This window comes from Stegodyphus dumicola, chromosome 7 (assembly GCF_044657685.1).
Source record: "Stegodyphus dumicola isolate Sdum_Otavi_A_Nest chromosome 7, ASM4465768v1".
NCBI lineage: Eukaryota > Metazoa > Arthropoda > Arachnida > Araneae > Eresidae > Stegodyphus > Stegodyphus dumicola.
In genome coordinates, this window is record NC_140774.1 from 181,362,933 (window position 1) to 181,386,137 (window position 23,205).

The 23,205-nt window shown below is 30.7% G+C and overlaps 1 protein-coding gene across 2 annotated transcripts; it reads left to right on the plus strand.

Annotated features, from left to right (window-relative positions):
- Positions 1–340: 340 nt before the first annotated feature.
- On the plus strand, positions 341–23,171 carry LOC118186369 (BTB/POZ domain-containing protein 2-like). Of its 2 annotated transcripts, none has more exons than XM_035356447.2 (6): positions 341–491; positions 5,070–5,923; positions 17,281–17,598; positions 20,383–20,470; positions 20,686–20,832; positions 22,656–23,171. In XM_035356447.2, the coding sequence occupies exons 2-6, from the start codon at positions 5,136–5,138 to the stop codon at positions 22,812–22,814; spliced, it is 1,500 nt and encodes a 499-aa protein (XP_035212338.1). In that variant the 5' UTR covers positions 341–491; positions 5,070–5,135; the 3' UTR covers positions 22,815–23,171. The 2 variants fall into 2 exon arrangements, with proteins under 2 accessions (XP_035212338.1, XP_035212337.1); XM_035356446.2 differs by having other exon boundaries at positions 353–553.
- Positions 23,172–23,205: the final 34 nt, after the last annotated feature.

The window sequence follows — 23,205 nt, forward strand, 5'->3', positions numbered from 1 at the left end:
AGCTCCCTAGTTATAGCTTTTACTGTAATCTTGACATCAGAACTTTTTTTTTAATTCAAATGTGGATAAACTTAAGGAGGACTCGTATTTCTGATTTAATTTTAACCAATCATGAAGTGATATATTACAACTTTTACGAAGGAGAAGTAAATAACATGGGGAACAAAATAAATTTCTTTCTTGATATTTCTTTTGGAAAGCCAAAAATTAAAATATCATAAAAGTGCTAGCAGAAGGTTTCTTTTTATGAATTTATTTATTTTTAACTAATAAATCAACTCTAAAATCATGATTAACTTCCAATTTAATCATAACCGTGACCTTGCAATTAAGAACTATTTGGGTTTGTCTGTCTGTCTGTCTTTCAATAAAAAGTACAAATGACAATCACTAAGTCAATTTATTTTATTTAAAGGGGCCAAAAAAAAAAAAACTCGTGCAGCTTTAGATGGTGCGTCGATAATTAGTTATAAATCAAGGATGGAATGCAAGTTAGTTTCATCATTATTGCTTATCTTTCAAGTATAATTGTATGCAAATTAGCTAGCAAAAGGTAAACAGTGTTTCGCAATCTTTGTAGCATTTTTCAGCGCTTTTCCAAACCATGTTAAGTGGTACATTTTTACATATTTATTGAATTTGCACTATCTGTTTTTATGTGCGTTATAATAACGTCTCGATTTTATTGGGGGTATATGAGTTTTTTCTTCAGTGTGTTTTAATTCGATAATAATTTCTCTAAATTCAGAAATACATTGTTTGAATTTCGATATTTTAACAATTGTCGTGAACGAAATTGTGTGTTATTTAAAATGCTTAAATATAGCTGTTAAATGAAAAACTGTTTTATTTTCTATAAATACTTTAAAGCATGCTAACAAATTTAAATAATAATTGCACTTAGAAAAAGATTGAATATTTATTCACGCGTCTTCTAATGCTTTATTTAGACAGCTTTCAACATGTTAAATCATTTTTATAAAGATGCACTTTATTAAAACTCTAATATGTGTGAGCTTATGAAAACACAGTCTAGGAGTCAAACAAAATCTTTTTGCATACTTTTCTGAAATGTGTGCTAACGTTATATATAAAGCATTTAAACGTATAAAATAGACTTTTTGTTAACAGTTTTCAAGAATATGCTTTTAAAAATGTGTTGCTTCATATATTTGTAGAACTTCATTAAAATTTTGAAATTTTACTCTTTAAATTTATATCTTTATTTATCCTTGTGTGAAATAGTGTCTGTTGGTAAAGTAAAATTCTTCTTTAAGCATTTCATTAGCTACATTAAAAGGTTCTTGAATATATATTCAATCCATTTTAAATTATTTAAAATTGAATTAAAAATCATACTTTATGATTCTGTTAGTTGGTTTATAAAATTGTAAATTAGTGTACATATTTTTGTAGAAATTCTGTAAATGTTGTTTGTAGAGGTATTTTATAGTGCTTGAGTGCTTACACTTTTTTGTCAGAACTTTTCAAATAAATAACAATAATACATTCCAATTAACCCAAATTTCAGCATATAAGAAAACTGTATTTTTAAAGTACAAGTTAATAGTTAATTGCTTTTTTGCTTTTAAAAGCTTTAGTAGAACACAATGACTGTAAGTAGAGATTAAACTTTGATTTGTATTTTATTAGAAAACTATTATGCCAGTGCTTCTCAAACTTTTTAGTGTAGGACATAAATGCACATAGCTGTGAATTGCTAAATGTATTCATGTGGTAACCTTGTAGTTACTGAAAAAAAGGTAGGAAATGAAATAATTACATGTATATAATTATTGATAATTAATTCATACTTAATAGCAAAACTTCAGAACTTTTTATGACTCTTGTATTATGTCGGCTTATGTAATGTGGCACAGTAGCTGGTAGCATTAACAGTTGTGCTTAGAGTCAGCCATCCTAACAACAGTGGGCCATCAATGTCGAAGAAGCATGACTTATCCAGCTCCCTTGGATAAATGAACCTTCTTTAGCTGCAGGGATGAAGGGTGTCGGCATTCTGTGCTTATGCGTTTGGTGGCCAGTTCAAAGAGATGACACCACGTTTTATCAGCAGCAATAATCCAAGGAAAGAAATGTTTCTCCATTTTGTGGTAATGCACAAGGTTTTACATGGAAACACCTATGCAGTAACTCTTCTGCTTCTTTTTCAGATGATGTTTAGGAACTCATTTCCTGCAAACCTTTCGGCATTGCAACATGCAGAAATGCTGCAATGCCTTTCATGTAGAAATGTGTGAACACTTTTTTTGCTCATAGGCATTCCATCCGCTATCTCGCAAGTGGTGATTGTTGACTGTTTCTCAGAAGACTGTCTATAGCTGCAATTGCTGCCTGGGTGATAACCACATGCGCATGATCTGGTCCTGTCCTGTCATCCATACTGCTTCGTCCTTCGACGAAAATCGCTACACCATCTGAATATTCATCTGTGTGACATACACTCTATGCTATACATGTTTTGGATGTGGAAGTAAATTTTTCCAGCACTCATGTTCTGCAGCTATTAAAAATTGCACAGCTGCACGTTGATATCTCTAATACGAACAATACTGTTGACCTTGCTTCTATGCTATTGCCAAGCATCTGTTGCAATCTGACAATATGGCACCCTCTATAGGGACATGCATAGTCTTTTACATCTTGAAACAATAGCACAGTTATGGCAGTAGCACTTTCATTTGGCAAACCGTATTCATAATTGATTTCGTGATTCGTATATAATAATTTTTTGCTCAGAAATTGATATTACTAATACATGAAGTGTTTCTAAATAAAATTTGAGTTTTACTTCCTTCATAGATTGTGCTTTCTCTCTTTTTTTTTTTTTTTTCATGTCATTCCATAGAATGTGAATATTTATTATTTATCCCCATTGTTGTATTTTTCATTTTTTTTTTTAGCAAACTGAACTAATGTTTAATGCTTCTCCAGCCATATTTCAAGTAATCTCGTTTGAGTTTTCTCCTTCTTTATTTCTATTCATTTATTGTGCTGTATACATATTCAATAATCTTTGATTTATGATATCCTCATTTAATTCTTCTGTGGTATCACTTTTAATCCATTCATTAATTTAATTGTCAGAATTGATTAGTTTGTGATTAATGGATTGTTTCGAAAGACTTCAAACTGTTTTAATAACTCAAAGCAGTAATCATTGAATCTTCAGTATTTCAATATATACAGAGGGTGTTCATACATTTTTGTAACAATTTTAATTTTTAATAATTGAACTTAAATATTAATTTTTAAATGCAAACATGACTGGCTTCAAATTGGAATAAGGTCTAATTATCGTCTGAAGCATTAAAAATATTCTTTCATTAAAATATTGCTGAAAAATAAACAATGGATTGAAAGCTATATTTTTGGGCTGTCCAAACAGAAATACAATTATTAAAAAAATGTGAAAAGCTTTGTTTTAATATTTCTACACGTAAAATAAGTGACATAATTAATATGAAAGGAAACAAATGTTAAAGTTTACATCTGACTAGAAAAAAAGACAAAAAATGCATACTGAACAAAGGTATGTACAGCTCTCATTAAATCTTAAAGTCGCTTCTCATGTTTTAAAGGAAAATCCAGCTCCCTAAAGAGCTATTGCAAAATATTTAAATATCTCTGTAGGAACTGTGAACAAAATTATAAAAGGTAAAGCAAAATAGAAAAACATGATGTTCATCGCCTAATGCCGAAACTTGTTTCTCAACATAGGACTATGTACAGATTGCTTATGAAAATTATTTAGAAAGTGAAAAATAGAAATATATAATTACAACTGATGAGGGTTGGATATACTTATCTGATTGCAATACAAAAAGAAGAGAAAAAGACTTAATAATATGCTGGTTCAGAGAAAACAAGGAAAGTTTTTCTAAAGGTTTTATGGTTATTACTGGATTCTCTTATTACGGAAAACTTAAAATAAGGAAAGTAGAACAAAATGTCCAAATTAATTCATATTACCATCAGAAGTATATTTTATCACCTATTTTTAAAGAAGAAATTCCATCTCTTTATCCAAACAATCTCACATATGAGGTAATACAAAAGTTTTAATAGGGTAAGGCTCCAAGCCACATCTTTAAATCTACTGCTCTATTTTTTGAAAGAAATGAAACTGGAATTGAAGCTATTCCCTTTAAATGCATCCCACCCAAGTCTCCTATGGATTACTGTGCATTTGGACTCTTAAAACAAGCTCTTTATAAGCGGCATCCCAAAATATTAGATGGACTCTGGAAGATTGTGAAGGAGACGTGAAATAAAATCAACCTTGATGTTTTAAGAAAATGACTTTTATCTTGAAAATCAAGATGTAATATGATAGTTCAACAAAATGGCCATCGAATTGAACATATTAAAAAATAAAATTTTAAGGTTTTTTTTTATATAAATCTTTGCAAAACCATTACAAAAATGTGTGAACACCCTCTGTATCTCTATCAATATTTCAGTATTAATAGAAGTTTTCCTCGTGGCATTTGACCACATTTTTGCCCAGTCTTTTTTTTATTTGTGCTTGCATCTTTCCAAGTAATAGCAGATGTAAAAATTACATTTTTTTTTTTTTTTTTTTTTTTTTTTGTTGGCCTTTGATACTGCAATCAGGGTTAAAAATTCCTATGGTTAAATTTTTGAATATCACCGTAATTTAAATTCACCTTAAGTTAAATTAATGTTATCCAGTTCCTGGTAATTTTTGTGTGTTTCTGTTTAATTGTCTTATCAATACTTTTACTAAGTTTTGAAAACATTCTAAATAAAAGAAAACAGTATGCAAATTCAAAGTTTTAAACTAAAGATTAACAGTTCAGAAAAATTCCAGTTTTGCATCAGAATACCTGTATTAGAACAATGCTATGTATAAATGTAATATATATTCTAAGTCGTGCTTTCAAGACATGAAAAATGTAAGTTAAATTTCATCAGTTGGCCTAGTAGAAAGGAGATATATAACTGCGTCCCCCCTTTTTATCCTGCAGTGTGTACATTTTTAATGCTATATTACCTTTAATTTCATTGGATATTTTTTCTTCCAGGTGTCGGTCTCTTCATCTTTAATCAGATGCCATGCTGTTTGTTTGATGCATAAAGAAAAATAAAAAATGTCTTCCGGCATTCCTAAGCTTACACCAAGTAATGGCTCACATATGTGCCCATCAGATGTACAGGAATTACCAGTTAATATCCCTGGAAACCATCGCGACAGAGAAAATACAAATGGCCGTCGACCACCAGAAGACACTTTCCCTAATACTACTCAAGCTGCTGTGGGAAACAGTGTTGTCAATTATTCTGGGCAGATTATGTTCAACTGGCAAGCATCTCGTCTTACTGTAAAGGATAGGCTAGCATTTATATTTAATAAAGAAATTCTTAGTGACGTTCATTTTATTGTGGGTAAAGGTGCCCAACAGCAGAGGATACCAGCTCACAAGTTTATATTATCTGTTGGTAGTGCAGTCTTTGATGCAATGTTCAATGGTGCAATGGCTACAACATCTGATGAAATAGAACTTCCTGATGTAGAACCAGCAGCATTTTTAGCTCTGTTACGATTTTTATACTCGGATGAAGTGCAAATAGGTCCAGAAACTGTAATGATGACGTTATATACAGCAAAAAAATATGCTGTTCCTGCTCTTGAAAAAGCTTGTGTAGATTTTTTAAAATCAAATCTGAGCAGTGATAATGCTTTCATGCTTTTGACTCAAGCTCGTTTATTTGATGAACCTCAGCTTGCTGCTTTGTGTTTGGAAACTATTGATAAATATACTTCTGAAGCTTTGGCTGCAGAAGGTTTCACTGACATTGATCATGAAACACTGTGTGCTGTTTTGGAGCGTGATACATTGCGAATTAGAGAAGCTAAATTGTTCAATGCTGTTGTCAGGTAATGATTGTTCGATTGCCACTTTGCTTGATATTTTCCTATTCTTATGTAAAATAATGAAAATTTTAGTATGATTATTTATCTCATGTATGTTGTTAAAAATAAAATTTAATTTAGTGTCATAAAATTTAAACTCTTGTGAAATTTTTTTTTACATTATTTTTTTTTTTTTTTTTTAGTTGCTAATTGGCTATTCTGTCTTCTGTGATAAAAATTTGTATTTAATTACATTTTTATATAATGACATATTTTATGTAATCTTCATTATTTAGAAAAGTTTTTATCCCATGTTTAGCTTATATGCTAATTAGGTACTATTCGGTTTTGAGGGCCGTAAAAATCACCAAACTATTGTTGATGCCAGTGCTGCCAAAAATAATTGTGGCAACCCTAATGCAAGAAAAAAAGTATGCCTAATCTTTGGAATATGGTAACAGGTAGTTTGGCGACATTTTGGTAAGGCGATAAAGGTTACTAGCTAGGACGTTAGCAATAATCTGAGAAGTACACAGTTCGAATCACAGATTATTTTGTCTCGGAGAAATGAGAGATCATGAGGTATGTAATGTGACATAGTCGGGAAAATTCCAATCGGAATTTTAGCTAATAAGCACTTAGAAACAATTTTGCTGCTAAAGTGCAGAATCGCCCACTTATTTGTTTGCCGCTTTTTACAAGAGTAAGAAGAAATGGATTTTTGTTAATTTTCTTTGACTTTTTAAGTGAAAATAGGTCGATGTGTACATGGATAAAGTCAAGAGTGTGTGCAATGCCATTTTTGTGCAATTCTGAGATGTGTTTTTAAGTGAAAATAGGTCGATGTGTACATGGATACCATGTATGTGCAATTCTTAAAACGCGGCAAGCAGTGGGCGATTCTACACTTTCTCCCAATTTTGCACCTAATCTTCGTTATGATTAAGCACTTTTGTTCCACAAAAGTTCTAGCATAAGCATAATTCAGCTAGCAGATTGTTGGAAAAAATGTTGAGTAAAAAAAAAAAATAAATGCCTTTACTTCGTGAAAACAAAATGGCGTTCGAAAAAGAAAAAAAACCAGCAGGTTGTTGTAGCAGGGTTGGTTGCCAAAGATTCACCAAGTTACCATAATCCGAAGATTCAACAAAAGTATAATAGTACATAACTATCTAAGATTGATGTTTTAATTTAGATGAAAGGTCAATTTCATCTAATGCTTTTTTATTATTATAATTTATATAAAAAAGGCTAAACATGACTGAATAGAAGCATAAGAGTAAATAACTATTTCGGATCATTATTATAATTTATATAAAAATTGTTAAACATAACTGAATGGAAGCCTGCATCGCTATTTTGCTACCGAGTTATCGCTAAAACATAATTTCATCTCGTTGGTTGTTCAAACATAATTTTCTGTAATGAATGATGCCTTTTCTTTGAAAACATCCTGGGTAAAATGCAGAATCACCCACTTATTTGTTTGCCGCTTTTTACAAGGGTAAAAACAAATGGATTTTTGTTGATTTTCTTTTACTTTTTAAGTGAAAATAGGTCGATGTGTACATAGATTAAAGTCAAGGGTGTGCTCAGTGGCATTTTTGTGCAATTCTGGGATTTTTTAAGTGAAAATAGGTCAATGTGTACATGGATACCGAGTATGTGCAATTCTTAAAAACGTGTCAAGCAGTGTGTGATTCTGCTCTTTACCCAAAATTCTATTGCAGACCTTTCGTATGGGAAATTCCCAAATTGTTAAATTCATAGGAAATCAAAAAAGGATTTAAAAATTAATGGGCGCGTTTGCTAGATTTGGCGCTTTTGCGCATACTTTTTCGCTGCAATTTTTTTACAGTCCTCAAAATGGAATAGTAATGTCAATAACAGGTTGGAAAGAAAGTGATTTTGGAAAAATCGAAGACTGGAGAAGTTTTAATCATCATATACATAGAAGTATAAAGTAGTTCAAAATTTAGTGATTCATTTTGTGATAACCTATTCCTATTATATAAAAATGTGTTCACTTGTATGGGGAAAAGTGATCAAATGCAAATTTGACTTCATCTCAAACCCTTGAAAAAACTACTACATCAATCAGAAAAGCAAATAGTCTGTAGGGCAGCATCTGAAAAATATGCTAAAATTTTAGCATATTTTTCATATCTTTAGCAGTGCAATTGAGTGAAGCATTGCTAGTGGTGCCATCTGTTTAGAAGAATATTATCAGTACTCTGAAACACTTATTTCACCAGATATAAGACTAAATGGTTGCTTACTAACCTGAACTAACCTGATGCTTAATTTGTCAAAACAGAACTGCAATCATGACCAAGATTTAGTGAACCTGATATGATAAGGCTCCGAGAAAACGACATTTAGTTTGTCATATTTCAATAACTATTATAATTCTTAAATAGAGGCGGGACAAGAGTGAGGCATTTGCCTCGGGTGAATCACTAGAAGGGTCTCCGAATTGGCCATACGAATTCAAAAATTACTTTAATTATGTTTTTAAATTTGTCAATTATTATTAGAGAAAATAAGCTTCAGCAAACTTAAATTAATAAACCAATAGGAAAAATTGTAAAAAAACTTGGAAAATAATGCAATGTGCATTTCAATGTTATTTCTTATTTATCAAAAAATAATTTTTTTAACATTTTCATGTGAAAGTTACAAATAATTTGTTATATTATTTTTCTGAATTTATAAAGCTATGATTAAAATATACTTTAAGAATTATGATATTTTGATATAAATAATTGGTTATATTATTTTCTGAATTTATAAAGCTATGATTAAAAAATACTTAAAGAATTATGATATTTTGATTTAATACATTTACTTTTGTTTAATACAAATATAGCTATTTTGATATATGTATATATAGAGAGAGGAGGGTGTGCATTTTCCCTTTTGCCTCAGTTGAAAAAAAAACTTGGCACCTCTCTGTTCTTTGAACTTCATTTCTGTAAGCATCTTTAGAATGAAGTCTATGCTTTTACTTACAAAATGAACTGTATCTGATGCAAAAGCTGTGTAATGCAGTCATAACTATGTGAATTAATGCAAGTTGGAAATCATTTTGGAAACTAACTGAGATGGCACTCTGAACAAATTTGAGCTGTTGTAGCTACTTGACAAAAACAAATATACATTGTAAAGTCCGAGTTTAACAGTTCCAGGTTTTATACCGTCACTTGAAATCAAGTAAGATGACATATAGAAATTATAAAATTTAAAATTTTAAATACTTGTTTATGAAATAGTGAAGCAATCATCTGAAGAAAATCGAAATTTCGGAAAAAAAAAAAAAAAATCAGTATTTGGGTGGTCTGTGAAATATTTCTTTCAATATAAGTTGCTTTAGCTATTTTATTTTTATATTACTATTTTCTCTTCAGTTTTATAGACAGACATAATTTCTTATTCAGTTACAGTGTTCCATTATCCAATTCCTATGTCGAGAATTCTTGCCTTAACCGTCAATTATAATCTTTTAGCTCTCTGTCATGTACTTCGCTATCAGTAGTGATATTTTCTAGATTTAAAACTATGCTATAGGTTGTGTCATCCGTTATTTAATTGATGATTGGGACTTTGTCATCACAATAAGAAATGTCTATTACATCATCTTCATTTATAGTCACTTCTCCAAAATTCTTCACAAATTCTGTTAACAGTTTCTCATCTTAATAAATTTCAAAAAATCTTCCAAACATTGTCTTTTTATTATTATTATTATTATTATTATTATTGTTGTTGTTGTTGTTGTTGTTGTTGTTGTTGTAAAATTTGAAAGAAAATTGCATTTTTAGATGAATTATATGTAAAAGTAATTCATATGTAAAAAATAAAGTATACCATAGTTCCTTCATATTTCCCACCCTAGCTTTTTAAAGCTAGGTTAAAAAATTTAAAAAAATATTTACCTAATTTTACTCTTCATCAGTGAAGAAGCACCCCTAAATTTTAAATTGGATTCATCCGCATAGTAATTGTTTTCATCTTACTAACAGACAAATTCTCACAAACTGCCTACAAATGTCATGCTGAACCTTTCTAATAAGTAAACTTCATGTGAGCCTAATAAAAGGGTCAACCAGTCACAGTTAACCGAACACGAATTGACAGTCACTGTATGATTTCACTGAGTCAGCTGCACACTACCTTCTCTTTATTATTTATGTATGATTTGAGGCCTAAGGAGCAGTGGAGACAACTTAAAGAACAGGCAAGATTCAATTTCAGGGAAATAGAAATTAAATATCTTATTAGATTTTGTACTAGTAATATTATTTATTATACAGGGTGTTTCATAGATCAACAAACTTGGAGGGGTGGTGGAGCGTACTAAAATATGCATTTTTTGTATAGGAATGCAGGGTCTAAAGTGACGGGTTATGGCAGGAACGTAAAAAAAAAAAAAAAAAAGTACACGAGAGGAAAATGTGTTTATGTACAAAATGAACGCAAAGTGCTTTTTTGCAGCAATACAGTATTCACAATAAATGTTCAAAGAAGGGAACACTAACAGTAATAGGAACTACAACTGTGATTGGCTGGCAATGCAGTGGTAAAGGGCGGTAGTGAGCCGTACAAACCACGATCCGATGCATCAGAAGATCATTCACAACTTTTGATGTCGAGCGTGATGGGTGAGTTTGCGCACAGGGAAAAAGCTGGCATGCATCTCATGTATGGTGCTGCTAATGGGAACGGCAGAGCAGCGCTGTGGTTGTACCAGGAACGGTTTCCAAGCAGGCATATGACGAAGCACACAATATTCGAGAGGTTGCATCGGTCTCTGTGTGAAAACAGGTCATTTGAAGCCACCTCTGACACTAGGAGTGGAAGAAGTGCACGACAACCTCGCATTGAAGAATCCATCGTGAACATTGTCCATGAATCACCTCAGACAAGTACAAGAGCTATTGCACGTCGTCTGCAGCCGAGTCATTCCACTGTTTGGAGAGTATTGCATGAAAATGGTTTGCACCCATACCATTTGCAGAGAGACCAAGCCTTGCAAGAGACAGATTATCCTCTTTGAGTTCATTTCTGTCATTGGTTCTTGCAGCAGTGTGTGGCGCAGGCAGATTTCCCATCGGATGTGCTATTCACAGACGAGGCAACTTTGTCACAGGATAGCATCTTCAATAGCCACAATATGCACGTGTGGGCAACTCATAATCCATACAGCACACGTCCACATGCATTCCAAACCCACTTCTCCGTGAATGTGTGGGCAGGTATTGTTAATGACTACCTCATAGGCCTATACCTCTTACCTGCACGTCTTATGTTATATTTTTCTGCAAGAGGTGCTACCGGAATTGCTGCAGGATGTTCCGTCTGTTGATCGTGATTGCATGTGGTTCCAGCATGATGGTGCGCCATAATCACGTGCGGGTCTGCAATTACTTGGATGGGACATTTCCAGGCCGATGGATTGGCCATGGTGGACTCGTTCGATGGCCACTCCATTCGCCAGACTTATCCAGCTTGGATTTTTTTTTTTTTTTTTTTTTTTTTTTTATGGGGCCATCTGAAGAGCATCATTTACGAAACTCTCGTTGACTCGCTGGAGGACCTCGTTGCACGACTATCCATTGTGGCTGCAAGCATGCGCGAAATGCCTGTCGTTTTTCAAAATATTCGTCAATCCCTTCTGCGACGTTACCAAGCATGTATTACTGCTGGTGGTCCGAATTTTGAACATTTATTGTGAATACTGTATTGCTACAAAGAAGCACTTTGCGTTGATTTTGTACATAAACACATTTTCCTCTCATGTCTTTCTTTTTTTTTTTTTTTTTTTTTTTTTTTTTGCCTTAATCCATCACTTTAGGTCTTACATTCCTATAAAAAAATACATGTTTTAATATGCTCCACACCCCTCCAAGTTTTTCCCAAGATCTATGAAACATCCTGTATATTCTGATTGGAATGCAAGTTTCTCTTAAAGAAATAATATTGAGATAATTAATTTACCTGTAGTTTATCCACAACATCTGCTCATTTGTTATGTTCTTACTGTAACTGTGTTCTTCAGAAATTAAATTATTTGTAAAATTTTGCTATTAAATTTCAGAAAATAAAATCAGAAAAAAAAAAAAAATTGAAAACGCACCAAGAAATACAATACTCTTATAATGTTGGCTTTTTGCACATACTTGAATATGAGTAGTAAGCTTATTTTGCATAAAATAACCCTGTAATACTGACACTTTCAACATTTGCAGGTAGTAATAAAAATTTTACATAGCTTTACGTATGGTATTGCGCATCTGTAAATTTTATCTGTAATTTAATACATCATTTCAGTATGATATATTTTAAAACAAGGAATGGCATGTGAACGATAATGTTTGGTATATTTTAAAACAAGGAACCAAAAAAAAAAAATTTAAAACATGCAAATTACAATAATAGTATTATAATTTGAAAGTTCTTATGCTTTTAATAATAAGATAATAAAAGTTTAATTTGTAACAAAACATTACTAAGCAAGACCTTCAGGAAATGCAACACCAGTGTAACTGTAATGAAGTAGACCCTTCACTATGAATTCACTAGCAAAAAGGGGGAAAGTATGAACAGCCTAGAAACTGAAAAAGTGAACTAAAATAAATAACACAGGATAGTCAAATCTAAAACTTGGAAATGAAAAGCCACATGTGGGCAGGGTTCGTACGGTCCTTAAGAGTCCTTAAAAGTCCTTAGATTTTTTGGAATCGATTTTTGGTCCTTGAAAAGTTCTTAATTTTGGTCAAAATCAACAGAAGGTCCTTAATTTTAATCATCTAAAATTTCTGTCTCTTTTTACGACTGTCATTTTGAGTGTGAATTAGCATTTTGAAGAATATTTTTGGTGATTCACTGCCGTATATATGGTAATGGTTTGAATAGGTTCATGAGTTGTAATTTGTTTCTATTTCTAATATAAATGATGGGATACTCGAGTTTCTAAGCAAGAAGTGAAACATAAGCATTTCAAAATTCATTTATTGTAGTAAAGAGCTCTTAAACAACTTTTTGCTTTTGGGGATGTGAGTTCTTTTATTAAACTGTTCTAAATTTCGCGACTTTTCAACATTTTGGCGATTTTAAGATAAGTTTCTATAGAAACTTTTTAATTCCAAAATCTGAGAATTTTTAAACGATTTTTTTTTAAAACATCGTAACATTGATAAATTTTATTAAAATAATGGTAGTATATTGAAATTATATTTAAAAAATAACATTAAAATAAAACTTTTTTATTTTTCAGTCATATTATAAAGTTTTATTTTGGCAACTTATACAATATTTTAAATCTGAAAAATAAACAAGGTATAATGCTATAAAGCACAATTTACGAAACAGCTCTTAGCAAAAGCAAAATTAGCTGTGTAATTAATTAAAACTGTCTTGTTTTTAATTTTTTCATAGTAAAAGTTTTTCCCATGTAATTGTCTCAGAATATTCAAAATTCTCAGAATGTGCATCAGTTTTCTCTATAAAATTAATTTTATACTTTTTTCCAAAATATTTCTGGCTTTTTTTTCTGTTACAGAAATGGTAGGGATAATTTTTCTTTAGGATTTTAGACATTGCAGCTTGGAAAGTTTAGAAGAATTTGAAGGCAAGATTTATAGACCTAGATTCTAGAAGATTCGAGAAATATGCGACATAATGAAAAATGTCTCCATGGTATCAACACGTAGTGGATGTATTTTACAGAAAGTTTGCAATGAATTTCTTAATTTTGGGAGAACATCTGGAAGAACAATTAAAACATAATATTTGAATGTATTACTTCTGATACTAGAATCTTAACATGTTTATCTTTTCTTTATTTTCTCTACTTTTCATTAGACAGAAGCATGGAAAATATCAAAAATGCTTCTGATCTTATCACATGGGCAGGCATTATAGAAAGGGATTTTTTTATTAATAAAGAAATTGAAAACTTACAGTTTAAAAGATTCATCTAATATTTCTTAATGCATCATACACATAGCTGGCAATAGGCATTTTCCCACCTGATGCAATCTCTGTGGATCCTAAATTCTGCTGCCTACTGCCTTTCTAAATTCTGCTTCCAATGCTTGCTTTAAATTCTAAAAGTTTTGCCATTTCTAGATTTTGTTGTTCGGTGTGTTACTAAATTCTAGAAATTCTGCCACATCAGCTCTGTAAACATCCTTTACTATATATATTTCATATTGCTTCTGAATGTTCATATTACTAAAGAAATAAAATTAGCCACTTTTTCTGTACTTTCTAAATTCATTTAGTGTTTTTAGAATAATGGAAATCTTTAATTAAATCCAAAAGTTCTAAAATGAAAAGGAAACGTGTTGAAGAAAGAAACTGAGTACATAAAGGAAATTATTCTTTAAAGATATGTGCAGTTATTATTATGTAAATTACCCAATTGTTTGATTTCAACCTTTACTATAATTTCCAATTTCTATTTCCTTATATGATAGAGTTATTGAGCCAGATTAAATTACAATTAAATTGTCTGATACTTTGTCTGATACTGTAGTTAATTTCAGACATAGTGATAATATGCTTCACGTCTGTCGGGGGTTTTGGACTATTTAACTTTTACCAGATCAATTAAACCCTCATAGTTACATTATGGAGAGATTGATAAGTCAGGAGATGAAGCACGCAGAAACTAGTGAGAGCATTGGTTTGCATACTGAGACAAATCTCTAATTGTTAGAAAAGATGCTCAAAAGAGTAGGAAATCGATATAAACGTTCAAATATGACCAACTGTCATAAGTGTAAAATATTTAATGCCACTTGATAAATTTGCATATTTTATTTTATTCTCAAACTTATTAATAATTATGTTAATTAATTCATGTTTAGTAATAATGCGTACTACTTAGGGATCTATTTTATTTTTAGGATGGTATTATAAAAGTGAAATTCAGGCATAGATAATATCTTCAATTGAATTTATTCAGTTCCCATTTGTTCATAGGTCCTTAATTTTTTTCATTAATGGTCCTTAAAAGTCCTTAATTTCCATGTGCAGAAATGTGTACGAACCCTGGTGGGCAAATCAGGCTGGGAAAAAAAAAAAAAAAGTGTTTTTCATCTGGCATGTGGACACAACTGTACAGGAGTTAATTGAAAATTTTCCTTTTGTTTGTCAAATTCAAATGCCTTTAAATTTGCAGCTATCATCATCATCATCACTGGGGAATATAATTAGCTGCCATAAATCATGTCAAGCATTTTTTTAATATCCGCAAACACATTATTCTCCCATGACCTTGCAATGATCTACACAGTAGATTTTATGTCCTCCCCTTCCCCAGTGATGGCCATTTGCCTATGCATTGGCTACTCCTAAGGCCAGAAGTGGAGGCACCTAACAGGCGGGCACTGTTACGTCCTAGGAAGGGACAGACAATTTTACATCATGCCTTCTCCTGGCTCTTCAGTGTCACAGTCAAGTCCCCCCTAACCACTATACCATATGGGTGACTTTCTATGTTAAAATATTTCAAAAAATTTTTAATGGTTTGCCACTGCTCAGAAAGTTAAGCTCAAGTTTTAAAATGACTACCTTAGTTCATTATTTCTATGTGTGCAGCACTTTGATATCTTTTGATTGAATGGTACTATCTGGTGAAAAGAATAAGAAGAAGACTTTTATCTCTTTAATTAAAATTATAAGTGAAGTTTGAGCTGAATGCTTTTGTATAGTTGGGACAATTTTTGCATCATCCAGTAAACCAGTTCATAGATATCAAATGCTGCTGGATATGAAATGAATTTCAAGCCAATCATACATTAATGTTTGTATCATCCATGCTCTTTTCTTTTTTTTAACTAAAGATGACAGGGGAAATCTTTATTTCTGAAATGCCTGAGGTGTGGGTATTTTTTCTGATTTCAGAAAGTAAAATGGCAACAAGAAAAATAAGTTAAGAGTTTTGAACATCTGGTATCTCATGCTAAAAGAAATCTCTTTATAGATGGAAGAATATACTCGTAGGCATTCTTCAAACTGCTAAAAATGACTACTTTAATTTACGTTTTCCACAATAAACTGCTAACTCGAAGAAAAATTTTCAGCACACATACACAAGCCACAGGAAAGAGGTTTAAAAACTCGGGCACATACTTGAGCCACAGAGAAGGGTAAAACCTACTTCACCAGTGGCATTCACAGTCCAAGAGAGGAAAAACAGGTTCGGCAATGATTTTAACTCATTGAATGACCTCAATGAACTTAAAATACCGATGTGAATGCTTGTGTTCACACCTATTAGCATTGGACGTATCAATGGCTGTCTTACACATTGAGTTATCTGTCATAATTGTCACTTTTAGCATAATAAATGATTTTTCTGTTATTCTTTGTGAATGAAATGTCAGAATCCACCAAAAAAAATCAAATGTTTTTCAGCACCATATTCATGGCATAATTTTGAAATCGATATTTCTATCCATTTTTTTACCCCCTACCAAATCTACTTTTTGCTGAATTGATATCAAAAAATGCTTTCACTTTCCAGATTTGGCTGCAGCTCTAGTATTAAAAACTCTTTTCAACATAATCAAAAATTCAAACTTTAATTTTGATGAGATAGCTATAATAATAAAAATAGCATATAAAAAACAATAAGCTAAATCAAATTAGAACGTTAAAGAAGAGCACAATTTGCTATGTTAATTCTCGCAATCTAATTCTTTCTTCTTTCCCTGCTGCTATGCAACCAAAAGAATGCAGTTTAAGCAGCATCCCACTGCAAAGAAATGTCTTAGAGTTTCAGCTATCGTTTAGATCAGATAAAAAAAAATGGTAATTTCTCAGTCGCTCAACAGCTGAAAGTGTGACTGTTACCAATATCAATACATTGTCAATTTATTTTCATTGGCAGTATGATTTCCTAGCCAGCAGGTATTTGAAAGTTATATAGGAATTTAAGTCAGAAAAATTGCTTTTATGGCACATTTGATATTTTCCTGAAGTTATTATACCTCTATTCCTAGATTTTGTAAAGAAAAAAAAAATTTCCTTTAAAAAAAATCCTGGTTGTCCTTATGTTGGACTTCCGGATTTTGAGCATTGTACTGTACTAACAATTTGTGATAATTCTATTAATATGATTATAGCTCTCTAACTATTTTACTATAAAATATATTTAAAATAATTCATTTTTATTCTGGTAAGAGTCATAAATTTCCTATTCTATTATCCAAGTATAGTTTTGATAGTGTAGATCTATCAGGAACTGAAATTGGTACTTTTATGTGAAGAATTGTATGTATGTCTGTTAAATTTATTAGTTTTTTTAACTTAATTGCACAAATTTGTTTTGTGCTAGGATAATTACATTACATTATGTTTTTAAATTTTAGGTGGGGAGAACAAGAAAGCATACGTCAAAATTTAACAGCTAATGCTGAAAATCTTAGAATGCTGCTTGGCCGTGCTCTTCATCTTATAAGGTTTCCCATAATGACTGTGGAGGAGTTCGCTGTTGGACCAGCACAAGCTAATATTTTGACTGATAAAGAAATAGTTTCTCTCTTTTTGTATTTTACTGTAAATCCAAAACCTCCAATCAACTTTCCTGATGTTCCTCGTTGTTGTATCATTGGTAAAGAGCAAACTGTATGTAGATTTCAACAGTCTGAAAGCCGATGGGGCTATAGCGGTACTAGTGATAGAATTAGGTAAATAGCTGCATCATGTATTTAAAAAAAAATAGCATGTGTGAAAGATTGATTTGCATTTCATAGTGATTGTTTTACTATAATTGAATGGTTTGAATTTTTTGTCATAAAGGAAAATACTTGATAAATTTATTTTGACAAAATGAACTTGATGACTTTAAATTAACATCTATTATAAATGAATTAATGCAAGAAATCACTCTATCCATATATAAGTTTTTCATTAGTACATTCCTGTGTAAAATAAATCATAACAACAACATTCACAACATTCGGTGTCATCGACTACACCGAACATTTCTCCCAAACTTGGTCCCTTTTTCACATTTATGTTGTTGCTATGATATCATTAATTTTTGAAAAGCTAAATTAAAGGTTATGTTCTTATTTAGACACATAAATGAAAAAGGCATCTAAAGAAATGTGTGACCTTTAATTTTTTTCCCTTGCATTTATGCTGCAAAAAAATTAGCAGTTTCTTAATTATTAAATTGTCGGCATTCACCATGAGTATTATTTGGTTTAGACATGATAATGTTATAGCATGTGTTTTTATTTATTTATTTATTAAAGTATTAAATTTTTAAAGGGATGTAAAAATGTAAGCAATAAGTTTAAATAGCTGTTTTTAATTGTTAAACAATATAAATGTTCAAATCTTATTTTAAATAATAGATGTTTCCTTTTTTATTTGCATCAACTATGAAATTTTGATCTAGTAACTAATGTATGGTACATGTATGTGAGCTTAATAGATAAATATTTTCAGTGTTGAATTTATTTTATAGGACTTGCCTGAAATAATCTGTTGTTATTTCTAATATGCTTATAGAATTATTGTTAGTACTCTAAGCAAATTTTTCTTCATTCTGCAGTTATTAATTTGAGTATCTTACACCCATTCATGAGCAATCCATTTTTACTTATTCATATGATCTTTTGTTTGCGGTGAATTTATTTCATGTTATCTGACTCCAAATAAATTACTCGTAGCAAGCAGCTGTTTATTTTGGACTAATAGCTTTCTCCTCCTTCTTTACAAGCATTGCGAATGTGGCGGTGGAAATAAAAGCAACAGGATAAACAATACTTTAGCACTAAGATATCATGGTAGCTCCCTCAATAGACAGAACTCCCTCAATAGGCCATCTAAGAGATAAATAAATAACTAAAGTGATATCTTATAATCATTATTTGTATATAAGCGCCTTTCAACAGTTTTTAATATTTGAAACAAATCTCAGAATTGTACCTTTTGTATTTTTTACTCTTTTCGTGTTAATATTTAATTTATTATATATATATATATATATATATTTTTAATTTTTTTTTTATTTTGAGAAAATGCTTTATGCCATGATTCCCAATGGAGGCAATACCATCTCCCATTTGGCACTCTAGCCTTCCATGGGGTAGTATTGGTCAGGGGTCAGTAAAACAGTCAAGAGGGTGGCCACAACATAGTTATTTATTTAGCAAATTAATTTAATAGAATACTTTGAAAGTACCTACTGTTTTCATGAATAAACATTTTATATAACTGTCTGTTTTTTCCCGTACCGATATCACTTAAATAAGCAATAAAAATTTTAAATCAGCATCAGTGTCTGATATTTCTACTATGGATAATTTATAATCAAAAACTGGCATAATCATGCTAAGACTGATAGCATTATAGGACAATCGCAGAAAAAAAATTTCAAACAAAATTAATATCTTAAAATTACAGGCAAGAAATGTTAATAAAATTTCGCAATGTGCATAAATTTTCATATAGTTTGTCGAGTTTCTAATTTTTTCATGAATATTTTTGTAACAAAAGTGTTGATTAAAATATTATTAATAGTGCTTGTGTATTTATTTTAGAATTTAAAAAAATTGGAAAAACCTTATCAAAAGAATTCTAACTTAGTTTCTGTTAATCACGTTTTTGAGTATCTGAGGTTATTACGGTTCCAGCTGAAGTCGTATTGCAAAATTCCTTCTGAAATTGGTGAAAAATGACATTTTGCATTTAGAATTTTTTGCAAATAATACATTAAAATATCAAGATTTTTTTTTTTTTTTTTTAATTTTAGTTTTTGGTTATTTTAGATTCAGTTTTATTTCATACTAGGTGTACCCGCCCGGCGTTGCCCGTGCATTTAGAAAATGCAGATAAGTGAATAGCGCAGGAATAGTAGTGTAGGACATGTAGACTGTCTCTCTCTCTTCCCCCCCCCACAAGCTACAAAAAGGAAATGAATTGTAATTAATCGATTTAATGTATCGTCAAAACAGCAAACTAATGCTAGAATAAAGAAATCAATTGTTACAATCGAACGTTATTTGAAAACAAATAATAATATCAGTGAGTCAAAAAAACCGTGATTAATTAATTATAAATAATTTTTTTTAAATTTTTCTAATTCAAAAATCGAAAATCGGGCTTCGAGGTCTGGTGGCCAGCCCCTTTGTGCTTCCATATAAAAAATTCCAGGTCCCTGCGTGCGATAGATTTGGCTGGAGAGCTCGGTCAGACAGACAGACAGACACATTACACTTGCTTTTATTATTATAGATGTACTTTATTTCAGGTCAGTGCTTATCATTCTTCTTTTGAAAAGAGAATGTAAATGAAAACTGATTAATTTACATTTTATTTTTTATAAGAATTTTAACATTTATTATGATTAAGTCTGATTTTGTAGTAAAATTACATTGCAGTTTGAAATTTTTGGCTTGATATTTTATATGTAAAAATATGATGCATTCTAGTGTTATCTCTTTCCTCATAATGTGTAGGTTTATGGTTGATCGAAAAATTTATGTTGTTGGTTTTGGGCTTTATGGATCTATTCATGGACCTTCGGATTATACAGTTAATATACAGGTATTTAAAATTTTAATTTTAAAAATTTCTTTTTTATATATTTTAAGTATTTAATGAAGTATTCAGTTCATATATTATATGAATTGAAATATGTTTACTGGTTTTCAAAATTTCGATTTAATTATTGTTATGACTTTATTCAAGGTAAAATATAAATGTTCTTTTTGAAATTGAAGAATTCAGAATGTATATTTATATGTATAAATTTTATGTAGATTATTCACACTGGAACAGGAAAATTACTTGGTTCAAATGATACAAGCTTCAGTTGTGATGGATCAGCCTCTACATTCCGTGTAATGTTTAAAACACCAGTAGAAATTATTCCAAGTAACAATTACACAGCCTGTGCAACACTAAAGGTAAAATAAATAATTATTATAAATTAATATAATTGCTGTAGCGATGTTATGTAATACTTTATAAGTGCATGTAATGTTATGAGCATGTAAATTTTGAAATTCTTACTGAAGGTAAATAATATTTTATCTCTTTCTGAGTCTGTACACACACATCTTAGATACTTAAGTTTAGAAGCACTGGTTTGGATCTGTTTCTCGTAGTTCAAACTCAATGGCTTCATTCCCATAAAAAAAAATCTGATGTGTACATCACATGACTTCCTTGTACAGAATATTAAATTATATGCATTTTTTACTGCATTTCATTTAAACTTATTTTCTCTAATTCAATTAGAGATATATTTCTCATTTAGTTAATTCAGTTCTCACTTCGCAGCAAGGCAAAAATACATAAAACCTTAAAATATGTTTATTAAAAATTTTTAAATATAGAAAAATATAAAATGCCAAATAAAGTTTTTTTTTTTTTTTTTCATTTAGAGTTTTTACCCAAAAACAAGCAGTTTACAGAAGGCAATAAGGCAGATTTTTCGTGCACAAAACTGAAAGTTTACTTTTGGTCTCACTTGGCAAAAAGACACTTAAGATTTAAACTGACTTTCACTATTCTGACTTTACTAAGTTTCAAATGTAAACAACTATGGTTGCTATGGTAAAAAAATTTGGCTTAGCTGCACTTAAAACTTTTTAATTGTTGATAATTCAACAACTATTGCATGTAGGTTAACTAAAAGGCATAAAAACCTTAAATAGAAGATAAGAACAACATAGTTCAATCATTTTTAAAACCAAAAATGCACTTTTTACCAACATATAAAAATTAAGGAAACCGAGGTCACGGAGCCAAGTAACATACAACTGAGTCACACTATATTGTATAAGGTCTACTGGAAACTTCTGTCTGTATTGTGTATAACATCTTTGGTGTGTGGGTGTATATATATATACTTTTGGTGCGGCCAATTACACCAGAAAGGAAGGTGCACAACGACTTGTTATTATTATAGCAGTCATATATACAAAATTTTAACATTCTAAGGCTAGTCGTTTTTGATTTGTGCTGTACGTAAGTATGTACAAACATCATGAAAAAATTTCTTCTGAATCCATTTTAAATCCTTTTTGCAACCCATTGTGGGAAAAAGAGTCCTTTATTCTGTTCTCATGTATATATGTCATGTAAAAACATCGTTAAATTGCATTTGATAGCAGTCAAAATGGATATATTGGTTAAAATATGATACCCAAAAATTTCCGCAATTACAATACTTGCTTTACTTCATACGAGGAAGTAAAAAGGCACTTTATTATTCCAGCCTAAGCAACATGGTGTTGTCAGATTTATATTGTTTGCTCTTTTTTCCCCCAAAATATGTTAATGATTTTTAATTTACCAAGGAATAAGGAAGATGCAGTATCATTCTTTCAAGAAAAAGACATTTTACCTCACATTTAAATATGCTTAACTGGCCACAAAATGAAATTATGTATCAACAAAAGCATCTGGGGTGCAGTGATTTAGTGATTCCAGCATACCATTTGGGTTATTATGTATTAATGCAACTACCTTATTAGAAGTCACTAAATTTTCAAAAAGTGCTTAATTCCAGGATTGTGTGCATAAGTCTTCACTTTAACAAGCAATGTCACATGTTAGCATTTCAGCATATGAATTTTTCTGTTATAACTCATTCTTTAGTCATTGAAGATGCGATACCAAATGCAGACAGAATTTTATTGTATTGACAGTTGTGTGTTAGCATTTCACTTTTAATAGATTTATTAGGATTTTAAACTATTTTTTTTCTCTCATATGTTTTTAGGGTCCAGATTCACATTATGGAACAAAAGGATTAAGAAAAATTACCTTAGATTGTCCAAGTGGTGGAAAAGTAACTTTTTTGTATACATATGCTGCCGGGAACAATAATGGAACCTCTGTTGAAGATGGACAAATTCCAGAAATTATATTTTATACTTAAAGCAATACTTTTGCTTTAAAGAATAATATGCACAAAATAAAAGCAATTATAAATATGTATGAAACTGAGAAAACTTATATCAAATGTGACTAAATTGTCAATCAAAAAATAGTGTGCCAATATAAATGTAATAATTAGCTAACAGTTTATTTTTCATGACACAGTCCATTAGTTAGAATTGCACAAGTGTATTTAAAATTGATAATTTTTTAATGCTAGTGCCTAGCTAAATTACAACCTTCATCATGTCTGATATGTTTCCTGAGTCCTGAGAAACATCAAAAAATACTATTTACTATTTTGTCATATAATTTGGGATTGAGTTAGTTTTTTTTTTTTTTTTTTTTTTTTTTTTTTTTTTTTAATAATTTCTAACTCATATTCTACTTAA

Coding starts and splice junctions, on each gene's coding strand:
- LOC118186369 (XM_035356447.2), top strand. CDS start 5,136: ATGTCTTCCGGCATTCCTAAGCTTACACCAAGTAATGGCTCACATATG. Junction 5,924..17,280: donor TTGTTCAATGCTGTTGTCAG/GTAATGATTGTT, acceptor TTTAAATTTTAG/GTGGGGAGAACAAGAAAGCA. Junction 17,599..20,382: donor GGTACTAGTGATAGAATTAG/GTAAATAGCTGC, acceptor CATAATGTGTAG/GTTTATGGTTGATCGAAAAA.